We start from the raw sequence: 24,122 nt of genomic DNA, 5'->3' as shown, positions 1-24,122 counted from the left end.
AAGAAAGAAAGAAAGAAAGAAAGAAAGAAAGAAAGAAAGAAAGAAAGAAAGAAAGAAAGAGGAAGGAAGGAAGGAAGGAAGGAAGGAGCAAGCCAGGAAAGCTGGACCCTGAACAGGGGACAGGCCAGTGGGGGGAAACTCTAGGTGTCAAAACCAAATGGGGATCAGGAGCTGGAGGATGAGGACATAGCTGACATCTGAGTCATGGGCACAGCACATGATTTCCATGTCCGGGTGGATAAGCCACAGAGCTCATTCACTCACTGACTCACTTATTATTCAACAAATATATATTTGGTGCCCAGTGAGGTTCAAGGAGAAACTCTGATGAACACAGAAAAGAGGCTCTCTAGACATGCTCAATCCCACTGACATTTCTTGGTTTCTGCTCATAGGATCTACTCCTGAGCTCTTCCCCCACCTTTAATATCCCAACCTTCTTTGAACAAAAATACCCAACTTAATTTCTAGAACCAAGAAAAACATGCAGAGGAGCCAGGGATTTGTAGGAAAGCAGCACAAAGAATGGTTTGTATTTAATAGCTCCTTTCTTCTCATGTTTCTAGCATGACTTATCTTTTAATTACTGCTTTATTTTTCATCTTTTTCATCTGCAACCATCTAAAGTAAATCGGCATAGAACTGAAAAATATGGCTGTCTAAGCACCTAGATGCAATTTAACATTTAACACAGAAGCAGGGTGGTATAGGAAAAAGCATCTGACTCAGAATCAAAAAACCAGACTCTAGTCTTGGATTAGCTACTCTTACCTTCAAGACCTTGAGAGAGTCGTTTACTCTCTCTAGGCCTTTCTTTTAACATCTATAAAATGATGGGCAGGATTAGACGATCCTTGAGGTGACTTCCTACTCTAAGATTTTTTTGCTCTAAAGTTTGTAGTAAAAAGTTATTATGTGTTTTCTAACTCTGGCACTTAAAAAAATGTAGTACCCATTCTGAACATTTAAAAATAGACACCTGAAAATAATTCACAGATACGAGACAAAAAGTTCTAAGATCTTTAAAAAAATTGGCACATCATGCTATTATGAAATCCCCATTTAGTGATTTTTATATTTAAACAGTTTAATTGGAATGAAATCTCAAGTTCTTCAGATTTTTCTTCCACAAGTTTCTTCTGGCATGTAAATTTCACAGGACACTTTTAACTTCCTTACTCAGTTTCTACTCCCTTCAGGCCCTCACTCATGTTGCTTCCCCTTTAGAGCACCTCCAGTTTCCCTCTTTTACCCAGCAAACCCTGCTAGCCATTCATTTATCAGTAGGCTATCATCCCAATTCCTTTTATCAATCAGTGGATACTGAGAACTTAGAAACAAATTATGGCAAAGAGTTTTCTATGCTGCCTTCCCCCTCCTCCCACTCCAATGAAGATTCCCCCAACATATTGTAAAGAAAGGGAAGCTAAGTCATCCTTCTGCTTAAAATCTGTCAAAGATTCACCTTTATTTAACAAAGAATCCCTAAACTCCTTGTCTTGGCATTCAAGGACTTTTACAAGTTGATGAACTTGAGAACCACGTACCTGATGATCTCCAGCCCACTGGATGGCTACACTACATGTCATTACCTCATCTCCCTGTCCCCATCTAGGCGTGATCTACCTGTGGTAAGGAGTCCAGTTCACGACCTACCTTCCTGATGAAGCCCTTCCTGGCACTCTGTAGGAGCCTCCCCAGTCCCTGTGACACTCTGTTCTGCTAAATCCTCAGTGGCACAGGGGACACACTATGAAGTTTATGATGCTACTCAGCACTTGTCCCGTTTCTAGATCTTGTCTCCCCTATAGAACTGTGAGGCTTTGCGTCAGGCTCCTGTGTATCCACCCCGGGGCCAGATGCTGTCACAGGGTTGCACAACTCTAGGGGGCACTATTTTCCTCTACATAACAATGATTTCACATACCATTCATTCAAGTTTCACCCTGAATGGCTAACAGAGTTGCCAGTGAGAGAAGTGATCACACACAAGAACATAAACTGTCCCCACCCCCAAATAAACAAATGGTTCCTTTTAAAGCCATGATTTTGGTTCAAGGGTGCAAAGTTGAACTTGGAAATGAAAAGAAAAAAATGTATTTAATTTTAAGATGCTGGGACAAAGCAAGTTTTATTTGAAGACAAATTCTGTCATTCACAAGTGTAAGAGGGAGCCGATAATAAAGGTATCAAAACCTCTAAACAGGGTGTGGAACAAAAGATAGAGGAGTGGGAAGAATTACCTTGGCAGGTCTGCCTTCCCAGATGGGTGTTCCCTGGGTCCCTAATTAACATTCTGTGTGTAGACAGGGATTTCTATCAATGAGAATTACTGGTGTATAAACCAAACTCTGTCTTCTGAATTGTAAGATGGCCCAAGGTGCAATGCTGTGACATCAGAGGACCAGGGAAAAAGAATAATACTTGCTTCCATCAAAAAGGAAAGCATGGACATTAGCATATTTTAATTAAATGTTTTTCACTTACAAATTTCAGTTAAAATTTTCTAGCTTTTTTCTAGAGGTAAGAAAAAACCCAGCAATAACCACATTTTATAATGGATGATCTACTTTTTAGAGCTTATTTCAGAATTCTTCATGAGGAAAAATGCCCTCAACACACCAGGGTTTTCAGGATACAAATAACAGTACCTGTTTTCTTCCCTAAGGTCGTTCTGCATGGCTTCAGTCTCCCGCGCCAATTTCTGGGATCTGGTGTAGTCTCTCCAGGCCCTCAGGACCTTCAGCTGAAACTTCCAGTCGGACAGGGTCCCAGCTTTTCCCAGCTTAATCCTATGATCAAGAATCAGCTTGTGCCAGGCAGAGAAATATCGTTTTTGACACTGCAACAGAAATATGTGGAAAATCACCACTGATGAGCACTCGTGTCTCTAATATCTAATACTGAGAGCTGTCACCTCAGATTCCCCCCTCACACTTTTTCTTGCAAATCTAGGAACTGCTGTCTTGATGGAAGGGAACAAAGTACAACCACTTTATGCTAATAACGACAACAAATATTCAAGTCATGCAGGTGAGGTACTCTCAGGCTCATGACTTAAACTCCAATACTTAGTTCTCCCTGTAAAGCATCAGTCCTATGGGGAGCCTGAGTAACAGTCACATCTAAGACTCGAGTTCAGGGACTTGTTTGAAAAGCTTGAAACAACTGCTTCCAGTAAGATTGCCAGCTTGTCTTAGAGTTTAAAATACCAACTGATTAATTCATTCCTATTATTAACACTGCTGATGTCCTGCACAAAGGAATCTGGAAGACCCCCTGGAGGACAGAATGGGGGTCTCTGGTCCCTGGAAACAAGATAGCTTCAGCTGAGCCACCACTGACCAAGACAGAGCTTTGGTGAGTGCCTAGAGACCAGCTGCTTGGGATGTCTGGAATCTTCCATGATGTGCATCTGACAGTAAGTTCCACTGAGCCTGAGGATGTCCCCAGAGAAGTACTTTATTCATGGTCCTAGTCTAAGAAAATCTCTGAGATCTAGCCCGTGCCTACATCTCCAACCTTCACAGTAAACTTCATGTCCCCACTACATCCCGTAACTTTCAGTTCTTGGCCTTACATCAACCACACTGTTTAACACTTTCCTATGTTCATACTAATTTCTTAGTCCCCCTTTTCTGCCCTTTCTTTGACTGACTACTTCAGGACTCACTTCTCTCTGGAAGTTCTCCTGTTACCAACCACTCTCCCCAAATATAAGCATCCTTCTACTGTGTTCCCGGAGCAACCTCTGCTTTCTTCCATCAAAACACTCATTACACTGTACTATAACTACCTGGTTTACTGGTTTCCACTAGACTGTGAGCCTCCAGACGGAGGGCACTGAGTCCCATGAATGAAAATGGAAAATCTGAGAGTTGTACCAAGTGTCGGTAGCAATACAACAGAAAAGAACCTCACAGTAAGTGACTTTGTGGGAGGCAGAGGGGGACCTGATGACCAGCTTCAAGCACTTGCTAGCTTTCCTGGGGTCAGTGTATTAACTGCTTCTATCTGTGTAACAACACTTACCTTTCACTATTTCAACATCTAGTAAGCAGCCACCACTGGGTTTAAATTGGGGAACTCTGAACAAAATTAAGATATAATCTCTCTTTTGAGAGGTTGTAGGGAAAGAGGGCAAATAAATTAAAAGACTAATAACCTAAGGGAGCATATGTTAGAATTCTTAGAAACAGCCCATTTGGCTAGCAATGTTTTCTTACACAAGAATTCAGGTCTGTTCCCATTTAGACAAATTACAAAATCTTTATTATTATTTATCAGGAGAAACCATGGCAAACTTTAAAAAGCTCTCACTCCCTTTCCATCATGTCTAGACCTTCACCTTAGATCCCCTGGAAGTAAGGGAAGAAGAGAAGAGACGGAGGAAGGAAGGGAGATTTGCTGAATACAGGTTATGCCTGCAGTCATAAAAAGGAAAAGACACATACACAGTTACCAGGTTGAGTTTTTGCATTATTTGCCAGTCTAACCCACAAAATACAGCATGAAAAAAATATAGTTAACTTGTGTGCCATTGTCAAAAGAAAATATCCTCTGTCTACCAAATTCATTTAAGAGACTCCTCTTGATGTACAGCTATCTCTAATTTTAACTCCTAAAATATATCTAATGATGAAATAGTATAAACATAATCCACCTAGACAATAGTAACACTATTAATAGTGTGCTTCTTGGACTTCTACATTCCTTGTCTATTAAGTTCAAGGCATTACTGTAAGCACAATATTATATGCATTTTTTTAAAAGATTTTATTTATTTACTTGAGAGAGAAATCACAAGTAGGCAGAGAGGCAGGCAGAGAGAGAGGAGGAAGCAGGCTCCCCGCTGAGCAGGGAGCCCGATGCGGGGCTCGATCCCAGGACCCTGAGATCAGGACTTGAGCCAAAGGAAGTCTTTAACCCACTGAGCCACCCAGGCGCCCCTTATATGCATTTTACTAATTCATAGACCATCATTAGAAAACAGAGAGACTGCAGGTATTACTATGATTTCCTTACCAAGCTGAACTTCATGTAGAGAAGGGTTAATGACTAAATTCACAGAGTGAAAAGTTAGTGGTACACCTAAGGCTAAAACAAAAACATTCTGGCATCCTGATGACCCAAACTATTAGGCAAAAAGTCTCCTAAGAACGAAGGGCAAAATCTTTGTTTCTTTTATACTGAAAGAGAAAGAAGTCAGTATATAACCAACATGGTAGAAGAGCACCTCTAGAGTAAAACTGAATTTAAGAGGGGAAAATTTGAGTTCATAAATGCTATAGTTAACATATTTCTTTAAAACAGTTATGTTTGGATTTTGAAAGGGAAATGATCAGTTTTAAAGGTCTGTAATTCAGTTTTACTACGTAGAAGGTGGTAACAGCAAAGTGACAGACTCACAGCAACTGCTTTCTTGAAATCAACTTATTGGTTTTTCCTGTCTATTCAAAAGAGCAATCCCATTAAAATTTAAATGAAAAAATACAAGTATGAGCCAAGAATAGCCACTTAGTTATTCTTGACTCATAGCAAACGTTATTCAGGCAAACGGGAGTCCCATAAATGTGGCTAGAGGAAAATATTTGGGAAAGGAGAATATTCTCAGTCCTGTCTTCTCTGGAAGATGCCAGCACTCTGCTTTTATTTAGAAGGGATGAGAAGTGGCACACTTCCATAGTCATGAGCTATTTATTCCTTCTATTACCTCTCCCCCCAGCTGAGTCCCTGCTGTTCCCAGGCCTGCTTCTCCTCTTCAATACTGCGCTCTGGAGCGACAACTGTGCTCTATCCTTTTGCTCTCTGAAAAAAGAATTATTATTTAATAGCATAATAGGGTTGGAAGAGGAATACACTCTGTTTAATACATTCTAATTAATAAGTTTTGTTTCAGAATTTAATGTTTTAACTAGGTGGATGACTAGGCTGACCTCCCTCCCTTTCTTACCCAGTTCCTTTATTTCTGCACCATGTTTTATTTCTGATAGATTTTCAAATAGAGTCATGGATTTTAACTTTAACACAGTAGTGGTGAAAATTAAGGTTTTCTACAGGTAAGTAAAATTCTGAAAATCATGGTGGGAAGAACTGTTCCTAAATACATTATCTCTAATAATTTATAAAAGAAAATACTATAAAGTGAAATTTCAAAAGTTTTTAAGGGAAATGCTCTTCTCCTCTCAAAATCTTCCACAAGACATCATTTGATCATTAAGGATTCCACTCAAGAGAAGAAATGACAGCTCGCCCTGCTAAATTTATTACCTGCACTGGAGTTGCCCTCCTTTTGTTGGCAAGAAAAGCTCTTCCCTGAAGTGTAATCACACTGCTGTCACGGAGAGTGATTGACGTTAGGTGGAACAGCAATTTGCTATCTAATCTTCATTGTAATTCTAACCCTGTCACTAGAGATGCTTGTTCTGATTAATGAAGTGGGTAACTCATCAAAATTCCTCAGCTATTTCCCTTTTGTCAGAAAGCTCAGTGATAATTGCATCAAAATTCTCAGTCATGAAAAAATAAACAATGCATTGTAAAGAGGACAAAAATGTCAACAAGTTTACAATTTATTTCTGCTGAACAGAACTAACTGTGGTGCAACCAGTGGTTGAGGGGAGTTGGCCAACGCTCGCCTCCACGTCAGGAAGAAAGCTACACGTCCCCTAGGACCCTTGCTAGGTGACTCCTTGCTGCTCCCTGGCCCAAAGGAATAGGGGGTCTATAGCTAAGTAAGGAAGTAACTTTTTCCTTTTGGGGACCACTACAGCTAGGCAAAAGCCTCACGGAACCTCTGCAGTCCCTGGGGGTTGAGGAGAGGAGGATGCCCTTCAGAAGGAGTATCCTGTGACCAACCCTACTCCTGATTTTCATAATTATGCCCCAAAGAAAAGAGAGGAAACTGTAGTGCCCCTACCACAAAGCATAAACACTCCTATAACTAATTACATTAGGGAAAAATACATTCAGTTCTCTGCACACAGTGCTAAGACCTAGACAATGTCTGGTTCCATGGAAAAGCCCAGAGGCCTAAACTTTGACAACCAAATCTGTGAGAAAAGCTAACACTGGTTACAGAAAAAAAGCTACTTTTGTTATATCCCAGAAGATGTAAAGCTCTTTTAACTTCAGTATTTAAATTTTTTTTCTCCTTCCTTTTTTAAACTTAAAACAAAAACAAAAACAAAAAACACACTTATTATAGAAATTGAACAAACATACCCAAAAGTAGAACAGAAGAATAAACTCCTCATTCAGCTTTAAAAATTACCAACATTTTGCTGATCTTATTTTCTCTCTCCATCCATTTTTTTTTTCTGGAATATTTACAAATAAAGCCCATACATCAGACATTCTGTCACTTCACTCATTAAATGTGTGTGTATGTACTGCCAACATAAGGACATTTTGTAAATTCTTCTTAATTTCTGCTAAGAACTTTAATCAATAATATTGCTTTTATTAATCTAGTTCTGTTTCACTTCAGAAATAATACAATTTCAGAAAGCAATTGCTTAATCGTACCATGTAGTAAATTCTTAACGAGCAAAACTCTCTGGGATCTTTCAAAGAATTGTCACAAGACAACCTATAACCTGACTATTCATTAGCATAGTTCTCCTTCCTCAACACAGCTTAGACCAGTTTTCAGGGAGGGCAGACCTGCTGCTTCCCATGACCTCTCTCCTTTCTTCCTTCTTCCTCTTCTAGACTTCCTTCCCCCTCTACCAACACCCACTCCCTGCCCATTCTCCCCCACTCCCAGCCACACACACTCGAACTAAGCCAAGAGTACAGCTCACCTCAGAATATATGAGACAAATGTTAGGTTCACCTCCAGGGTAGTCTGACAGTAAAACAATATGATGTCATTTGTTTCTATCCATGTGGTTCTCAAGATCATTAAAAATATTCACCTGAAATGTCTAGTATTTAGGAGAAAAGATATTTTATACTGTAAAATTTTATGGAATGGGCTCCATTTATGCCAAAGGCTCTTTTCTCATTTTTTTTGAAAGCAGAATTTAATCAGTACTTTCTCAAAAGACAAAAAAATAACTTATACATGAATTGGAACCTCTGGCTCAAAAATGGCTCCATGGCATTTTGAAAAGCAAAACACCAATACGATGTTTCGGTAAAGTGGCCCTCACTGTCCCTTCTGGGAGAATGCGAAACGTGAGTGACTCACAGGTGAAGGTAAGACAGAATAGAACAGCAGAATAAACCACCTCCTTACTAATGCTGATAAAATTTTACTTGGAAATTTCCCAGAATTAGCTGTATGAAGTAATATTTACTGTTTCAAAACTCTCCTAAAATGCATACCACACTCACTCTTTGGCAGTAAGCTTAGAGGGGAGAGTTATGAGAATCCCAATGTCCTTCACGTGTCCCCGACATTTCTTTCTCTGCAGTTTTATTTGCAAAGAGGTTTTCCCTCATTTCCTTCCTTAGACAGAGAGAGGATGGTTGCTATGTTTCCACTCAGAAATGGCTTTACTTCAGTGGCATGTAGGGAGCTCCGACAGAACGAAGATCTTTGGGGATGAATCGTGCTATATAAATCAAGGTGCTTAACTACAGTTTTCATCATCTTGTCAGAAAAATCTAGGCTTCTTTTCCATGTATCTTCATGTTCCCCTGGTTTAGTTGGGGGGGGGAACGTGGTGGTTTAGAAGGTGCTATGCCTTAAGCAATGATTCCTTTGGGTCACTATTAATCTTACTAACAGAAAAACCCAACCATAAGCAAACCAAAAACCTTCCCCCACAGAATTAAGATTTAAGTTAATATCAACCCATCTTTTCTTGCTCTCTTCAACTTTCACAAGCAGCAAGAGATCACAGACTTTCTCATCTTCCTAAGAAAACATAAAATGTATTTCGGAACAGGGTGAGAATTAAGAGGGCCATTTCCCAAATAGTATAAGAGTTTCATAGTTAATCCCTTGTTGTTTCTGCTAATTAGCAATGACATGAGGATTGCTGCATCTCCCCGAGAGATTTCACTACAAGATCAAAGAGAAAATAGGATGGAAAATGGAAGTAAAAAGTTTCTATACAAAAAGATATGTTTTTGATAAAACAAAGAGACCAGGCAATGAAATATGTGTGGGGAAGACGCATGGACACCGCTGCACCTGAACTTCTGGTTGGATGAGAGGGCCAGCTCTGTTTCTCTCACAAGTCTCCTATTGAATGACTGGGCCCACACATGATGCTAAAAGGTTGTTTGCGGGAACAAATACAATCCACAGTTAAAGCACAGGGAATTACAAGAATTAAAGGAGCTTGAACTGGAACTCCTCCTAGAAACAGATTCTTTAAAGTCTTCCTACAAATACTCTATATAGCTTGCTGTTGGGTTTGTGCCAGTGAACCATTTTGAGAGCGCTGACAAGAGTTTCCTGTTATCTAGCCGCTCACTGCAAGCCAGCTAGGCATTTTCCCCCTTTTTATCCTGTGGTTGTATTTAGGCTGCTGAGTGTCCAAGTTTCATTACCCAAGGGCAGCTTTAGACTCCTTTAGAACCAGGCGAGGAGATGTGGACTGGGGACCAAGGTAATGAGCCCAAGGGGCCTGCTACTCCGTGGCATTTACCAGAGGACTGTCCTGTCTTCAGCCAAGTCTACGTAAAAGCCTGAGGAGTCTGGCAGGTGGATTTTCCCCATGTCTCAGTTACACTCACATACACGGGGGAAATAAAAATTACAGGTTCACTAGCCATATTGCAAATGAATAACATAATCACACTGAAGCAGAAGGGGAAGAACAGAACTAACTTAAGTAATAATATTCTGGCTGAATATGACTGAAAATGAAAATAATGTACAAATAATGTACTCTGGTTAGTGAATTTGTTTACATAGCAGTACAGGTCAGCAATTCTGAAACTACTTTTATAGTGCATCAGGATTAAATAAGTAAATATATTTTGGATAATGGGCACCAGGTTTCTCACTGCCAGAGAAAGGAATTATAAGTAAGCAAGGGAGAATGGGTACACTGAAACGTGTAGTGCTGGATTAGGGCTGAAGGCATCATTATGAACTCATGATTATTTTAATAAACATACAGATAGTTATAGAAAGAAGTTATAAATAAGGAAGAGGGAAGGTTATGATGACCCCTGTGTTACTGTACTGGAATTCAAGACACCAGTATGACTCACAGATTTTAATATGTATATAGATAGACAAACACAGAAATACATATAATGTCTACATATGTCTGGGTTAGTATACACATTTCCCAGCTCTGTCTGCTGAGTAGTGACACCCCAGTAGCAGTAATTCATACATGAATATGTAAGTCATAGCACTTCATATTTGGGTTTCTAAATAATATTCTCCAATAAAGAAACTAGAGTTTCATGTACTAGTGGTTGATTCCACAGCTAGAACAAGGAAACTATAAGATGGGCCTGGAATGTCCTATGGTACCAAAAAGAAAGTGCTCAAAAAAGGACAGAAGAATTTTGAAGGAAAAAGAAGTCAACCTGAAAGATTTCCCAATGGCCAAAGGCAGAACAACCTGAGTAACAGAGTAAACAATGATAGTAATAGATTACCCACAGAATAAAATAAATATCCATGAGCCCATACTGATAAAAGATATAACTGAATAAATGAAAAAAATAAATGGGGAGAAAGGACAGGTTTTCTTTCTAGAAACATTTCAATTAATAAATGGAGAAGAAATGAGGGAAATACAATATCATCATTAGACAAATACATTAATGTTACAGGCAAGATCTAACAATGGATGCTAAAATTAACAAGTCAAAGTTTAAGGAGAAACAGGGTATTTGCATAGTTTTACAATATCTCCTCTATGACATTCCAAAGGAGATATGGTAACTTTACAGTACAGGAGCACCTGGGTGGCTCAGCTGGTTAAGCCTCTGACTCTTGGTTTTAGCGCAGGTCATGATTTCAGGGTTGTGAGATCAGGCTCTGAACTGGGCATGGAGCCTGCTTGAGATTCTCTGTCTCCCTCTCTCCCTTGCCCCACCCATGCTTGCTCATGCTCGATCTCTCTCAAAAAATTAAAAACAAAACAAAACAAAACACAATAAAAAATAAAAATTAAAGACACTTTACAGTACAGAAACCCAGCGTACAAACATTGTGTACCCCTGATATGATCCTGAGAAGCCACAGCATCACTTCTTGTAGGAATCTTGCCCCAAATGCATAATCTCAATCTAAGCACGAGAAAATATCAGAAAACCCAAATTGAGAGACATTCTACAAAATACCTGATCAGCACTTTTAAAAATTGTCAAGGACGCAAAAGACAAGGAAAGACTAAGGAGCTATCATAAAGCTGGAAGAGGCAAAGGAGACATGACAGCTATATGAAACAGAATTATGGACTGAGTCCTAGCTATATACTCCTAGGCATTCTCTAATGCAGAATTGTGGGCTGAGTCCTGGAATAGAAAAAGGATAGAGTGGAAAAACTGGTGACATTCTAATAAGGTCTATAGTTTAGCTGATGGTATTTAATGTTATCGTACCAAGGTTAATTTCCTAGTTTTGATAATTATGCTACACTTGTATAAGATGTTAGCATTGGGGAAAGCTGCGTGAAGGGAATTCAGGTATTCTGTGTCTTGTTTTTGCAATTTTTCTGTATGCCTAAAATTATTTCAAAGTAAGAACTTAACAACAATATAGTGTAGGCTTAGATCAAGCAGAATCTGTGAGGAGTGGAGATAATTTATTCATAATCACATTTTTAAGTTACACTGGTTGGTCTTTTTAAAACTGAGTAATCTGTTTTAGGTAGACCACTAATTTTGTAAAACTCTTTACAAGTGTCTAAAATTCATAGCTAGCCACTTCTATCTAAAACATGTATTATTTCTTCCTGTACAGTGAACTTCACTGAAATTTAAAAATTAAGTTTCTAGAAAACACATGTCTTATTCATCTCTCATTGGTTGGATAACGTTATCATGGCACGTTTCCTCACTTCTTCTCTAGATGGCCCCCTGAGTACTATCTCCTTTCTTATTTTCCTTCAGAAATCTGAACTGTTATTGTAGAACACATCAATTCTGTCTCGTGAAGGATACAACATCTGAGTCCTTGCCAATCTTTCTCAAAATGTTAATTCCAACTCTTAATCCTGCTACTCTTCCCTCGCTAATCCTAAAGCCAAAATTCTGACCAAAGCTCTTGTTGTTCTATATCTCAATAATTATGTCTTGCTCATCAGTCCAAAATGCCTCCATCATAGTCTCTCTCTCTCTCTCTCTTTTTTTTTAAGATTTGAGAGAGAGAGAGTGAGCACAAGGAAGAGGAAGAAGCAGACTCCCCGCTGAGCAGGGAGCCTGACACGGGACTCCATTCCAGCACCCTGAGATCATGACCTGGGCCAAAGGCAGATGCTTAACTGACTGAGCCACCTAGGCACCTCATGTCTCTCTCTTTTTAAATCGTTTAGATTATGCTTTTGCTCATATCCCAGTTATCAATATTATATTCAAATTCCTGTTACTGATTTCCAGGACTTCTATAAGTCTGTCCTAGATTTATCAAGCTCCCTCAATATCATCTTGACATTGTCTTTTTTCTTGTTAAATCAGTGCATTCCTGCATTCACTTCACGAACTTTCACTGAATTTCAGCAAAGCCTAAGGCTCTGGGTGTGTGTTACAAGAAATATAAAATATCCATATTTATCTTTTCTCATCCAACCTTCTCATTTTACAAACATTCCAACTAATCCCTTTCACCTGAAATGTTATAAGTCCCAAATGCGTACTGCTGTCAATCCCACTTCACTAAGAGAAACTTCTGCTTAGATGGCCTGGAAAGGAAGCCCACCTATCAATAAAAATTAACCTTTTTTTTTTTTTTTAAGAGAAATCATTTTGATTTATTTATTTTTTAATTTTTATTTATTTATTTATTTATTTTTTATTTATTTGTCAGAGAGAGAGGGAGAGCGAGCGAGCACAGGCAGACAGAATGGCAGGCAGAGGCAGAGGGAGAAGCAGGCTCCCCGCCAAGCAAGGAGCCCGATGTGGGACTCGATCCCAGGACGCTGGGATCATTACCTGAGCCGAAGGCAGCTGCTTAACCAACTGAGCCACCCAGGCGTCCCTAACCTTTTTTTTTTTTTAAATAAAAAGAGAAAAGAGTAATAAAAATGCAGACCATAAAAAGGAGAAGTGTATCCTTGCTTTAAGATCCTAGCTACCAGAAGGCAAGTGACTTTTCTGAATAATTCTGAATAATCCAGAAGACTGTGGAAGCCAAGCTTTCAAACCTACCAGAGATCTACATTTGTAGTCACATGCTATTGAAAAGAGTAATTTAGGAAGCCACCCTAAATCACACCTGATTTCCCAAGATCACGCAGAGTATCTATAAGAATAGCCCCAGACAGGGGAATGGAGCACTGTCCCATGCCTTTGGCCATGGTTCTGGCTGGGCAGCACAGAACCAACAGTGTGGGCAATTTGGTATTTGCAATGAGGCTCCGCTGGGCTTTAGTGAGACATTGGCCCATCTCTGATGGAGCCCTCTGTCATTTATGTCACAGAATGCTGAAAAAAGAGATGTTATAATTCCCACCTGATGATTTTCCTTAAAAGTCTGGATTAATAACTCTCTCAGTTTCTTCTTTCTTTCTTTTGACATTTTTTCTTCATCCAGAAGAACATAATCATTTTGAAACATGCCTTTTTTGGCATTTTTTGGAGAATTTTCTTCCTGCTTTTTCCTCTCTCTGTTAACAATTTAAAAAATACATGTATGAACAACAGACTTAATGATGGGTAATTACTACCTACTATAGTGGAATGAACACTGAATTTTCCATCAGAAGACAGATTTTTAGATCTGGTTCTAAAACTACATTGTAGGGAGATTTTTTTTTTTTTAGCCTTAGTTTATTCCTTTATAAAATGTAGATTAAATGAAATAAGAATCTGTTATACTCTGAAAAGTAGAAAGCCCTATAAATATTTTAGTAAAGTATTTTTACTGAGTATATCATTGAGGAATACACTGATCAAAATTTGAGAGTTAACAACATGTAGACATAAGTTCTCTCTTTTTTTCCAAGGGAGGGACAAAAAAAGGACTCTCAGGTAAAGAAAAAGGGATGAGATTTTTACCCCAAGCCTTTTTACAAAGTTTCTAAGGAGAAAAATAATAAAAGAATCAGGTATTCTTGTGTAAGGAGAGAGTGAAATTTGTGTTCATTCTAACATAGCTGAAAAGAGAAAAAACAGAAATAACAATAAGGAAAAAGCCTTCAGGCAAGTGACAGGAATCGCTCTGTAACTTTGTTGCTCATCTCTCTGGTCATCCTCTGGCTCACCCACATATCCTTTCTCAGCCAGGTCATCCCTCTTCCACATGCCAATTCAAGCAAGCTCACGGGTCAGTCACGGCCTTTTTTTTTTGGAGTGTACTAAAGTATATGTACATGTATGTGTGGAACGTCTATATACTACCAACAATACAGTAAAAACAGCACCTAGTCAGAAATTGGGATTCATGGGCTCTGGCCACAAACCAGCTGTGAAAACTCACACAAGTCTGTCTTTATGAATTCCACCTTCAACTTACAGAAACTCAAGTTGAGAGGGATGCCAGAATACTCTATATTCTCATCGACATGGAGCACACAATGTTGTATCTTATTATTGGTGATGTTAACCATCACTTGGTTAAGGGGACCTCTCCAGTATAAAGTTGCCATCTTCCCCTTAATTAATAAATTAATAATTAATAATCTCTTAGAGGAGATATTTTGAAACTATGCAATGAAGCAGATTTAGGGTAGCTTACAGATAAATTAAAAAGCTCTATCGATAATAAAATTTTATTGACTCTATCCAAATGCCATAACAATGTTATATTAGACAGCTATAGGTAGATCCCAGTGGCCATTTAAAGAAATACAGTTCTAATACCATGGATATGATTTTCTAAAATAACATTAAAATGTGTATCTGTTATGAAAGGAATAGGTGCCCATTGTGAAAAACTGGAGATATAAAAGCCATCCATATATCCAGAAAAAAAAAAAAACAGATAATATGTCAGTACTGTCTCATTGTATAACCATTTTCATTAATTTCTCCAGTATTTATTAATGTCCATTATGAATAATATTATATTATCTTTGTGCACAAATCTTTGTCTGGATTTCTGATCATTTTCTTGGGGGTATTTTCCTAAGAGGAATTTCCAGGTCAAGCAGTAACACCAACTTTATGGCTCCTGTTATTGCCAAATTGCCTTCTGGAACGTTTAAATCAGCTCCTCTGCTAGCACTATAGCATGTTATCTGAATCACTGTAACCACAGATAAGATTTTAACTTTTAAAAGAAACGAGTGGTCAGTGAGCATCTGTCAAGTGCCCGCTATGAGCAGAGCGTCCCGCTACCATCAAATGTTACTTGTTTTCATGATGTATTTTAGGTCAGCCTAGATTTTTCAGGGTTTAAAAGCAATCTGAAAAGTAAGGTCGACCTTAGCAAGAATTCACTAAAACACCAGTGATTGCTTTCTGAAAGGAATGGCGTCTGGAGGAGGCCTGAGCCTGGCACTTGAAAGAGCGAAGCACTCTGTCCACTGCCGAGCTGTTTTAAATTGGATAGAATCAGAACAATCAGGACCACAGGGGGAAAAGCTGTGTAGGCTGATGGGGGTGGGAGGAATTATCTAATAGGTCTTTCTGGCCTCTGAGTTTGAGTATTCAGTCCCTTCAGGCACGTTGCTCCAAGGCGTTTTGCAGTTCATGCATCAGTGCTGTTTCTCAGAATAAATACACTAGTTATTTCATTTAGAAGCTCATTTTCTGCATGCCGATACATAACAGTACTACATCCTGTGAGGACTATTTTGATTTTCCTCTTATGTCAGATATTCTTGTGCTTTATCAGTGGTTGGGAGACAATGATGACTCTGTATGATTATCAGAAGATAAGACACTCACACCCTTCACAAAGGTGTCTGCACAATTAGCAGACAACTTTAACACTGTTCAGGTAACCAAAGAAATGCAAACTAACCAATATAATACCTATTAAAAGTGCAAAAATAATGATAGTACTCCCCGGTTCTAAGAAGAGTGTGGTAAACCGGCCCACTGCCAGCAATAGTGTAAATCAGTACAACCCACTGGGAAAGCAATCTGGCGATGTTTCAAGAGTCTTCAAAGGCCTATACCATTTAACTTGGTAATTACACGCCTAAGGGTGTAAAAAACTCTATGCTTAAGGAAGCTCACTGCATTATTATATGGTGAAAAACCTGAAATAGTTGAAATGCTTATCAGATGGGGAGAAGGTCATTACATAAATTACAGTCTAGGAACTCAATGGAACTGAGACCTCAGGACTCTGAGCAATGTGTTAATTAAAACAAGCAAAATAAATGTACTTTATGGTTGCAATTAAATATGTAAAGGGATCAAGACCCACAAGAAATAGAAAAATGTAAACAGTTAATTTGTTAAGATTGTGGAATTGTGGGTGATTTCTTCTTTGTATTTTGTTACCACAATGTCCATATTTTTAACTTCCAAAATGACTGCTTAGACAAAAAAAAACCCTCCACACTGCTCACCACGGTTGGCTTACATTTTCCATGCTTCTTCCACAGTGCGTCTCCTCTCAATTATCTCCCTCCGCAGCTTTACCATCTCCCTTTGAATCTCCTCCTCCTCTTTCTTGGCCTCCAGAGCCTTCTTTTTCTTCTCTTCCTGCACCAAATACTGAGCCTCTAAGAAGACCGATTTTTTCAGGGTCTTCTCCATTCTCTGGCGCTCCAGTTCTTTCTCACGTCTCATGCGATTTTCTTTTACCTTTAAGAGAATACAATGAGGGTGAAACGCAGCCTTTCAAATAGAAAAGGATAAAACAAAAGCTTAGAATACATTTTCAGGTTCATGATATGCCCAGTTTGAAACATTCTGGTCCAGGAGCCCACTGTTCATTGGAAGAATACGAAAAACTCATTTTTTACCTGGGTAAGAGCCAATACAAGAGTCTAGATGAAGTCAGGTGAGAGACTCCCAGAACTCTGACAATGATTTGCACCATGGAAACGTTGAAAATCTACGGGTCAGATGCCAAGCTCTGGATTCTTACTTAGTAATGATATCCCACCCCTAAAATTTTCTAAGATGTATACTACTGCTGTTTATGGAGGCCCTGTGGGCATGCTGATTATAATTTAAGAAAGAATACAGGTATTTTGGGGAGACTACATCGTGAAAGATACAGCAGTGATGGGCACCTGGGTGGCTCAGTGGGTGAAGCCTCTGCCTTCGGCTCAGGTCATGATCTCAGGGTCCTGGGATCGAGTCCCACATCAGGCTCTCCGCTCAGCGGGGAGCCTGCTTCTTCCTCTCTCTCTCTCTGCCTGCCTCTCTGACTACTTGTGATCTCTCTCTGTCAAATAAATAAATAAAATCTTTAAAAAAAGATACAACAGTGATTTACTGCTATGAGGAACACAACACTATTCACTATTGTTATTTAAATGTATTAATGATTCTAGCTCATATTTGGAAATCAAAACCATGACTTTCACTGATATTTCTGAATAAGCACAATTTTTCAAACCTATTAATTTTCCAGAGCCCTTTCTAGCTATGAATTAAGGAGTGCTCCTTTACCTCCCTCTTCACTGACCTTTACCCTTACTTTACTCTCCACTTTGTTAAGACTTGTAGATATTGGCAATCTCTTGTTGAACCTTCTCTCCTCCCTTTTATCATAAACCCGAACTAGAACCATACTTCTAACCCTTTTTCTAACATCCTCAGTGCTGATTAGGCACATCTTGATAGTTTAAAGCAATCAGAAATTCAGGGTTATAAAAAAACAAGATACAATGTATAGACATTCATTCTAGTTCAGTCTTAGTTCTGGACATGTGGAAAAGACTTGGTCATTCTGATTTCCTGAAGATCCCCTACAAAGAGTTGAGACACATCTTTTTCCTATAACCCACTATTTATTCCCTTTGAAGAGAAGAAAGTTCACATATGCCCTTCTAATTCAAAACAGCTGAACTAGATTTAATTCAGATCTGTCCTCCCTTTCAAATTATAATCACAAAATGAGTGAATTTTTCAGTTGTCTGGAAAAGAATTATCATTATAACATTCACTAGAATATTCATGATATTAATATTTTCATGCCACAGTTCAAAAATCAAATTCAAGCAAAACCAATCTACATATTTATAATAGATAATACCATATACAAACTAATAAAGTTTAGTTCACCACTCCATTGTTCAAAATCAGTTATTCTTTTTTTTTTTGGTTTTCTTAAATAAATTGTTTCCTGTCTTCAGTTTATGAGCATTATTTTTCTTCTGAAGTTCTACTTTATTTTTATTCTTTCTAACCAAACCACAGATGGCACTCTTTTTCATAATAAAGCCTAAGTCTTTATTTAAGCTTATTAAATGTGCTACACAAAGACTGCTTCCTGTTACCCATTTTAATTTTGTTTTTCCCTCCCACCTGCTTATGTCTCATCTCCATGGTAAGACGAGGATCCTTCTGCTGCTGCTTGTCTTGGTTTCCATTCATTCCAAGATCTTCCAACATTCCAGAATCCACCACTTTTTTATGGAGCAGATGGTCTATAAATTTTTGAACGGTGGTACTTTCCTCTTCTTCCTCCAAATAGCCACACAACTCTGGGGGAGACAGAGCAACAACAAAAAAAGGGAAAATTTTAAAAAAAATTTAGTACAATTTCCATATTTATATAATCCTGGTACAATAAAAATACAAAGCTGTGAGTGTTCAATAAATAGTAACTGATAATGCCAATTGGATGAGCACAGGCCTCAGCAATTAACTACCTTCAAATGAGAGGAAAAAAATTCCACTCATGAGGAATTACCCTCACCCAAGTCACAAAATACTCCTTCACTGCCAAATGCAAAAGACACTACTTCAGTCTAAACATCCTTGAAGACTCCATTGTTTTTTTTAAATGGCTTTATTGAGGTATAACTGACACACAATACACTGTAAATATTTAAAGTCTACCATAAGTTTTGACATATACATCTACCAGTAAAATCATGACTATAATCAAGATAAAGAACATGTCTGTCAGCTCCAAAAGGGTTCTCATGCTGATTTACAATCTCCTCCTCCCACTCCTCCCCATGTTCTCGGTCTTATCCCAGGCAACCACAGACCTGCTTTCCTCTCACGATAAATTAATTTACATTTTCTAGAATTTCTTATCAATTAAATCATACACGATGTACTCTCTTTTTGGTCAGGCTTCTTTTACTCAGCATAATTATCTCTGAGATTCATCATGTTGTTGTATCAACAGTTTATCACTTTTTATTGCTGATTAGTATTCCACTGTATGGGTATACCATAATTTGCTCATTCATTCATGGATAGACATTTGGGCTGTTTCCAGATTTTGGCTATGACAAAGTTGTTATAAACATTTGTGTACAAGTTTTTGTATGAACATATGCTTTCTTTTCTCTTGGAAAAATGCCTAGGAGTGGAATGGCTGGATCACAGAAGTATCTGTTCAACTTTTTAAAAAACTGTCAAACAGTTCTCCAAAGTGGTTACAAAATTTTATATTCTCACCAGCAGTACTGGTGTGCTCCAGTTCCTCTATCCTCAACAATACTTTGTATGGTTAGTCTTTGGATATAAGCCATTTTGATAGGTATGTAATGGTTACTCAAGGTAGGTCTAATCTGCATTTTCTCAATGACTAATGATATGAACATCTTCTTCATTGATGTTCTGTTTAGTTCCATGCATTACTGAAAATGGGGTATGAGGTCTCCAAATAATTTGGAGACTTGTGCAATTATCTATTTCTCCCTTTGACTTTGTCAGTTTTTACTTCATGTGCTTTGGGGCTCTTTTTCTTTCCTTTTTAACATTTTATTTGAGACAGAGAGAACATGAACGGGGAGGGCAGAGGGAGAGGAAGAAGCAGCTTCTCCATTTAGCAGGGAGCCTGATATAGGGCTCGATCCCAGGACCCTAAAATCATGACCTGAGCTGAAGGTAGATGCTTAGCCAACTGAGCCACCCACGCACCCCTATTTTGGAAATCTTTTATTAGGTGTATGTATTTTATACTTATGTTTTCTTGATGGCTGACCTTATTATCATTATGAAATGCCCTTCTTTGTCCCTAGTAACAATTTCTTATGGTAAAGTCTATTTTTTTTTCCTGATATTAGTAAGCTGCTCTCAGTCTCTTTTGGTTAATGATTACATAGTATACCTTTTCCCATCTTTTTACTTTCAATCTATTCATGTCTTTGAATCTAAATTGTGTCTCCTGTAGATAGCATATAGTTATATATTTTAAAAATCATTCTGTTAATCTTTGTCTTTTAATTGGAATATTTAATTAAATGTAATTCATTTAGGTACGACTACGTACGTACCTACCTATGTACATACAAACATAAGGTACGACTTACGTTTGTCATTTTCATATGTTTTCTATATGTCTTCTGTAAGTGCCGTTTGTCAGGTTGAGGAATTACTAGTTTGCTAAGTATTTTTTTTTATCAGGGATGGATGTTAGATTTTGCCAAGTACTTTTTCTGTGTCTATTGAGATAATCCCATGTTAATCAATATTTTTGGTAAATATCCTTTTTTAATGGCTCAGAATAGGAATGTTTTAATCTTAAAAAAAAAAAAAAGAAAGAAAACAGAACAAAAAACTCTACAAGCATAAGAAGAGTGAGGCCTGGTATGATACTAGATGATAATTGCCAATCTAAATAAATACAACTAGATCTATTAGCATCATATGAAAGGACTAATAGTTTCACTATATTCCATACAGTTTCAGAATAAATATGAAGTATGGAAATGCCTCACTTTAATAATGATATTAATAAATTAGAAAACATCCAAAAGGTGGCAACCAGCATAATAAGATTTAGAAATGATGTGATATGAAGAACTGTTTTGAGAACTGGTATATTTAACCTAGGAACACTGAAGTATAGGAGAGATCAGACATGATTATATCACAAACAAACAAACAAAAACAACAATACTTCTCTTGGGAGAGGGAACATGGTATTATTTTCTCTTGTACTAAAGAGTTACAGAGGTCAAACTCCTACTTCTCCCAAGAGAAAATATATGAGGATTAGAGCCCGACAATAGCACCTTTATCCTGGGAGATGTGCCAGCAGAAATTATATCACCCATGTGAGGGATACTAAGGAATGATCTCTATCTGAGGGGGTGAAAAGGGGAGATCAGACCAGGTGATCTTGAAGGATTCCTCTAACTTTAAGAGCTCATGATTTTGTGATTGCTGGGCTGGGAATATTGTAGGTTGTGTAGAGTCCTAAACAAGGGGAATGCTGCCAGGTGAGTTTACCAAGCATGTGTGTGAGTCACACGAGGAGCTGCCACCACCATTGCCGGGCCTACCTTTATGCTGAGGAAAAAAAATACCAAATTCCGAGTACACTCAATGAACCCTCACTCACTAGTTGGCCGTATAAGCAGTAAACTCTTTTATAAATGTAAAATGTTTAAATGTAGCCACATCAAAATAAAGAGTCATCCATCAATATATGGGAAGAGACACTCAAAGAGCATTAATTGCTATTATAGTCATAAGAAGAATTACAAATAGAATATTTTAATTTAAAAAACACCATGAATGTATTGAGGATATATGTAAGTAATTTAAATTGAACCAAGAAAAATTAAAGCCAATTATAAAACTAAGCAGACCATAGCAAATAATATATCATTCATTATTTAAACTGATAAGAACAGATACTACACTTGATCTTAGCCAAAAGGCCGAGAAGCGATCATCATTCATTATTTAAAACAATTAAAAAGACTTCTTAGATACATTCATTAGATGTTAAAGCTTAGAACAATCAAAAAAGTTCTTACCATCAAACTTGTCATATTTCAAATGATCACTGGCTTCTGGCATAGGAAGGGTATTTGACCCAGTGTCTTCAGCATCATCTTCACCATCACTTGCTAGTTCTTGCTTAAGTTTGGTGTCTAACCAGTCACTGACAAGCTCCTGAGCTGTCAACAAAACAAAAAAAAATTTAATATTACTATTACTTCAGAGACTTTCTTCTTTCACTGTTTTGATTCACTCAGTAAATACTGAGTATCTATCATGTGTCAGGTATTGTGCTAGATGCTGAGAAAAGAGCAACAAACAGAAAAGGACAAATAAAACTTATCACCAACCAAGTTTACATTTTAACTGGAGAAAAGAGACAATAAATAAGTAAATCAGAAAAACAGAGCTGACAGGTAAGAAATGGTATGTAAAGAAACGGAAGGTAAGTATTGACAGTTTGAAACTGGGGGTTCAAAGAAGGCCTCGTTGAGAAGATATTTGGGCAAAAAAGGGAAGAAAGTGAGGAAGTGAGCCATATGGACATGTGAGGAAATCTTATTTATTCCATGCAGAGGGAAAGCAGTTGCAAAGGCCCTAAGGAAGAGAATGTCCAGAGTGTTGGAGAAGTAGCAAAGAGGCAGTGCGGCTAGAAAGGAGTGAGTGAAGGGGAATAACAGGAGACAAAGGAAAGAGATAATGTGGGGATCAGATTTTGAGCTGTGGTTCTAGATCATGATGATCTTGTCCCCCCAGTGGACATTTGGCAACATCTGGAGCCATTTTTGGTTATTGTAACAGGGTTAAGTGATACTAGCATCTGGTAGGCAGAGGCCAGATATGCTGTTAAACATCAGCAATGTACAGGACAGCCCCTGCCCCAAAGATAATTATCTAATTATCTGTTGTATCATCTACAGTGCTGAGGTTGAAAATCCCTTACACATAAATAAATGAAATCTTTAAAAAAAAAAAAAAATCCCTTACACAGAAGCAGGGGATAACAGTTGGGAGATAAATGCAATAATCCAGAAAAGAAGTGATAGTAGCCTGGACCTGGACAGGAAGTAATAAAAATGGTCCAATTTTAGAAAGTATTGCTTTGAGGTGGAACTGACAGGATTTGCTGATGTAGTGGATATGGGAAATGAAAGAAGGAAATCTATAAGGTTTCTGGCTGAAGCAACTGCAAAAATGGAGATGCCATTTACTGAGACAGGGAAGGCCGAGGGACAAGCAGGTTTAGAGGGAAGATCAGGAATTCAGTTTTAGGCTAGTTCAGTTTGAAATGCTTAGGAGACATACAAATAAGAATGTCAAACAGGTATTGGCTATACCGCTCTGGATTTCTGGGGAGAAGTCCAAGCTGAAGAAATAAATGTGGGTGTCGTCAGCATATGGATAGAATTGAAAGCCACAGAAGTGGATGAGAGCACCAAAAGAGGAAGATGGATAGAGAACTGGTTCCAGGAATAAGCCCTGAAGAACTCCGGTATTTAGGGGTTGAAGAGATAAGGCAGAACCAGAAAAGCAGACTAGGAAGGAGAGGCCACTGAGGTAGGAGGAAAATCAAATAATGAGATATCCTGGAAGCCAACTTCTATTTGAATTTCTTTCTTAGAAATATTCAGAAATCTTCAATATATAGGTATGAGAGAAAATGTCTACTTTAGCAATACTTTCATCACTATCATCATTATCAAACAGCTCTACGGGTAGGACATAGGGATGTCAAAGAAAAGTATGTATTTCAGCACTATCTTCATAACATGTGTTACCATGATCACATAGAGCGCTGAGGGAATGGAATATTTCTTACATTAAATGAGGCCAAAAGGTGGGGTGCCTGGGTGGCTCAGTCCTTAAGCGTCTGCCTTTGGCTCAGGTCATGATACCAATATTCTGGGATCGAGCCCTGCATGGGGATCCCTGCTCAGTGAGGAGCCTGCTTCTCCCTCTCCCACTCCCACTCCCCTTGCTTGTGTTCCCTCTCTTACTGCCTCTCTGTCAAATAAATAAATCTTAAAAAAAAAAAAAAAATGAGGCCAAAAGGCATTTTAAATAGATAGGAATACAGGACATATAAAATAGAAAACAATGAATCAAGATAGTAGAAACCATGTAAAAAGTATACTAGCAATGTTATTGACTTTCAGAGGAAGGTAGAGAAAGGGAACAGATTTTTTTTTTAAAGATTTTATTTATTTGAGAGAGAGAGA

The 24,122-nt window shown here is 38.1% G+C and overlaps 1 protein-coding gene across 2 annotated transcripts in view; it reads right to left on the bottom strand.

Moving 5' to 3' along the window:
- Nucleotides 1-24,122, bottom strand: part of LOC111150446 (coiled-coil domain containing 191) — an 88,169-nt gene that overhangs the window by 52,152 nt on the left and 11,895 nt on the right. Inside the window, exons 4-8 of one of the 2 annotated variants that reach the window (XM_022507917.1) lie at nucleotides 21,939-22,082; nucleotides 18,517-18,695; nucleotides 16,619-16,842; nucleotides 13,595-13,748; nucleotides 2,652-2,842 (exon numbers count right to left, since the gene is read on the bottom strand). In XM_022507917.1, coding sequence (XP_022363625.1) covers nucleotides 2,652-2,842; nucleotides 13,595-13,748; nucleotides 16,619-16,842; nucleotides 18,517-18,695; nucleotides 21,939-22,082 — 892 coding nt within the window. The remainder of the gene's footprint in view (nucleotides 1-2,651; nucleotides 2,843-13,594; nucleotides 13,749-16,618; nucleotides 16,843-18,516; nucleotides 18,696-21,938; nucleotides 22,083-24,122) is intronic. The other variant, XM_022507924.1, reaches the window with a different exon arrangement.

Source organism: Enhydra lutris, unplaced genomic scaffold, assembly GCF_002288905.1.
Source record: "Enhydra lutris kenyoni isolate GAN:26980312 unplaced genomic scaffold, ASM228890v2 scaffoldscaffold2, whole genome shotgun sequence".
In the NCBI taxonomy this organism is placed as follows: domain Eukaryota; kingdom Metazoa; phylum Chordata; class Mammalia; order Carnivora; family Mustelidae; genus Enhydra; species Enhydra lutris.
This window is presented reverse-complemented; position numbering and strand designations above follow the sequence as displayed.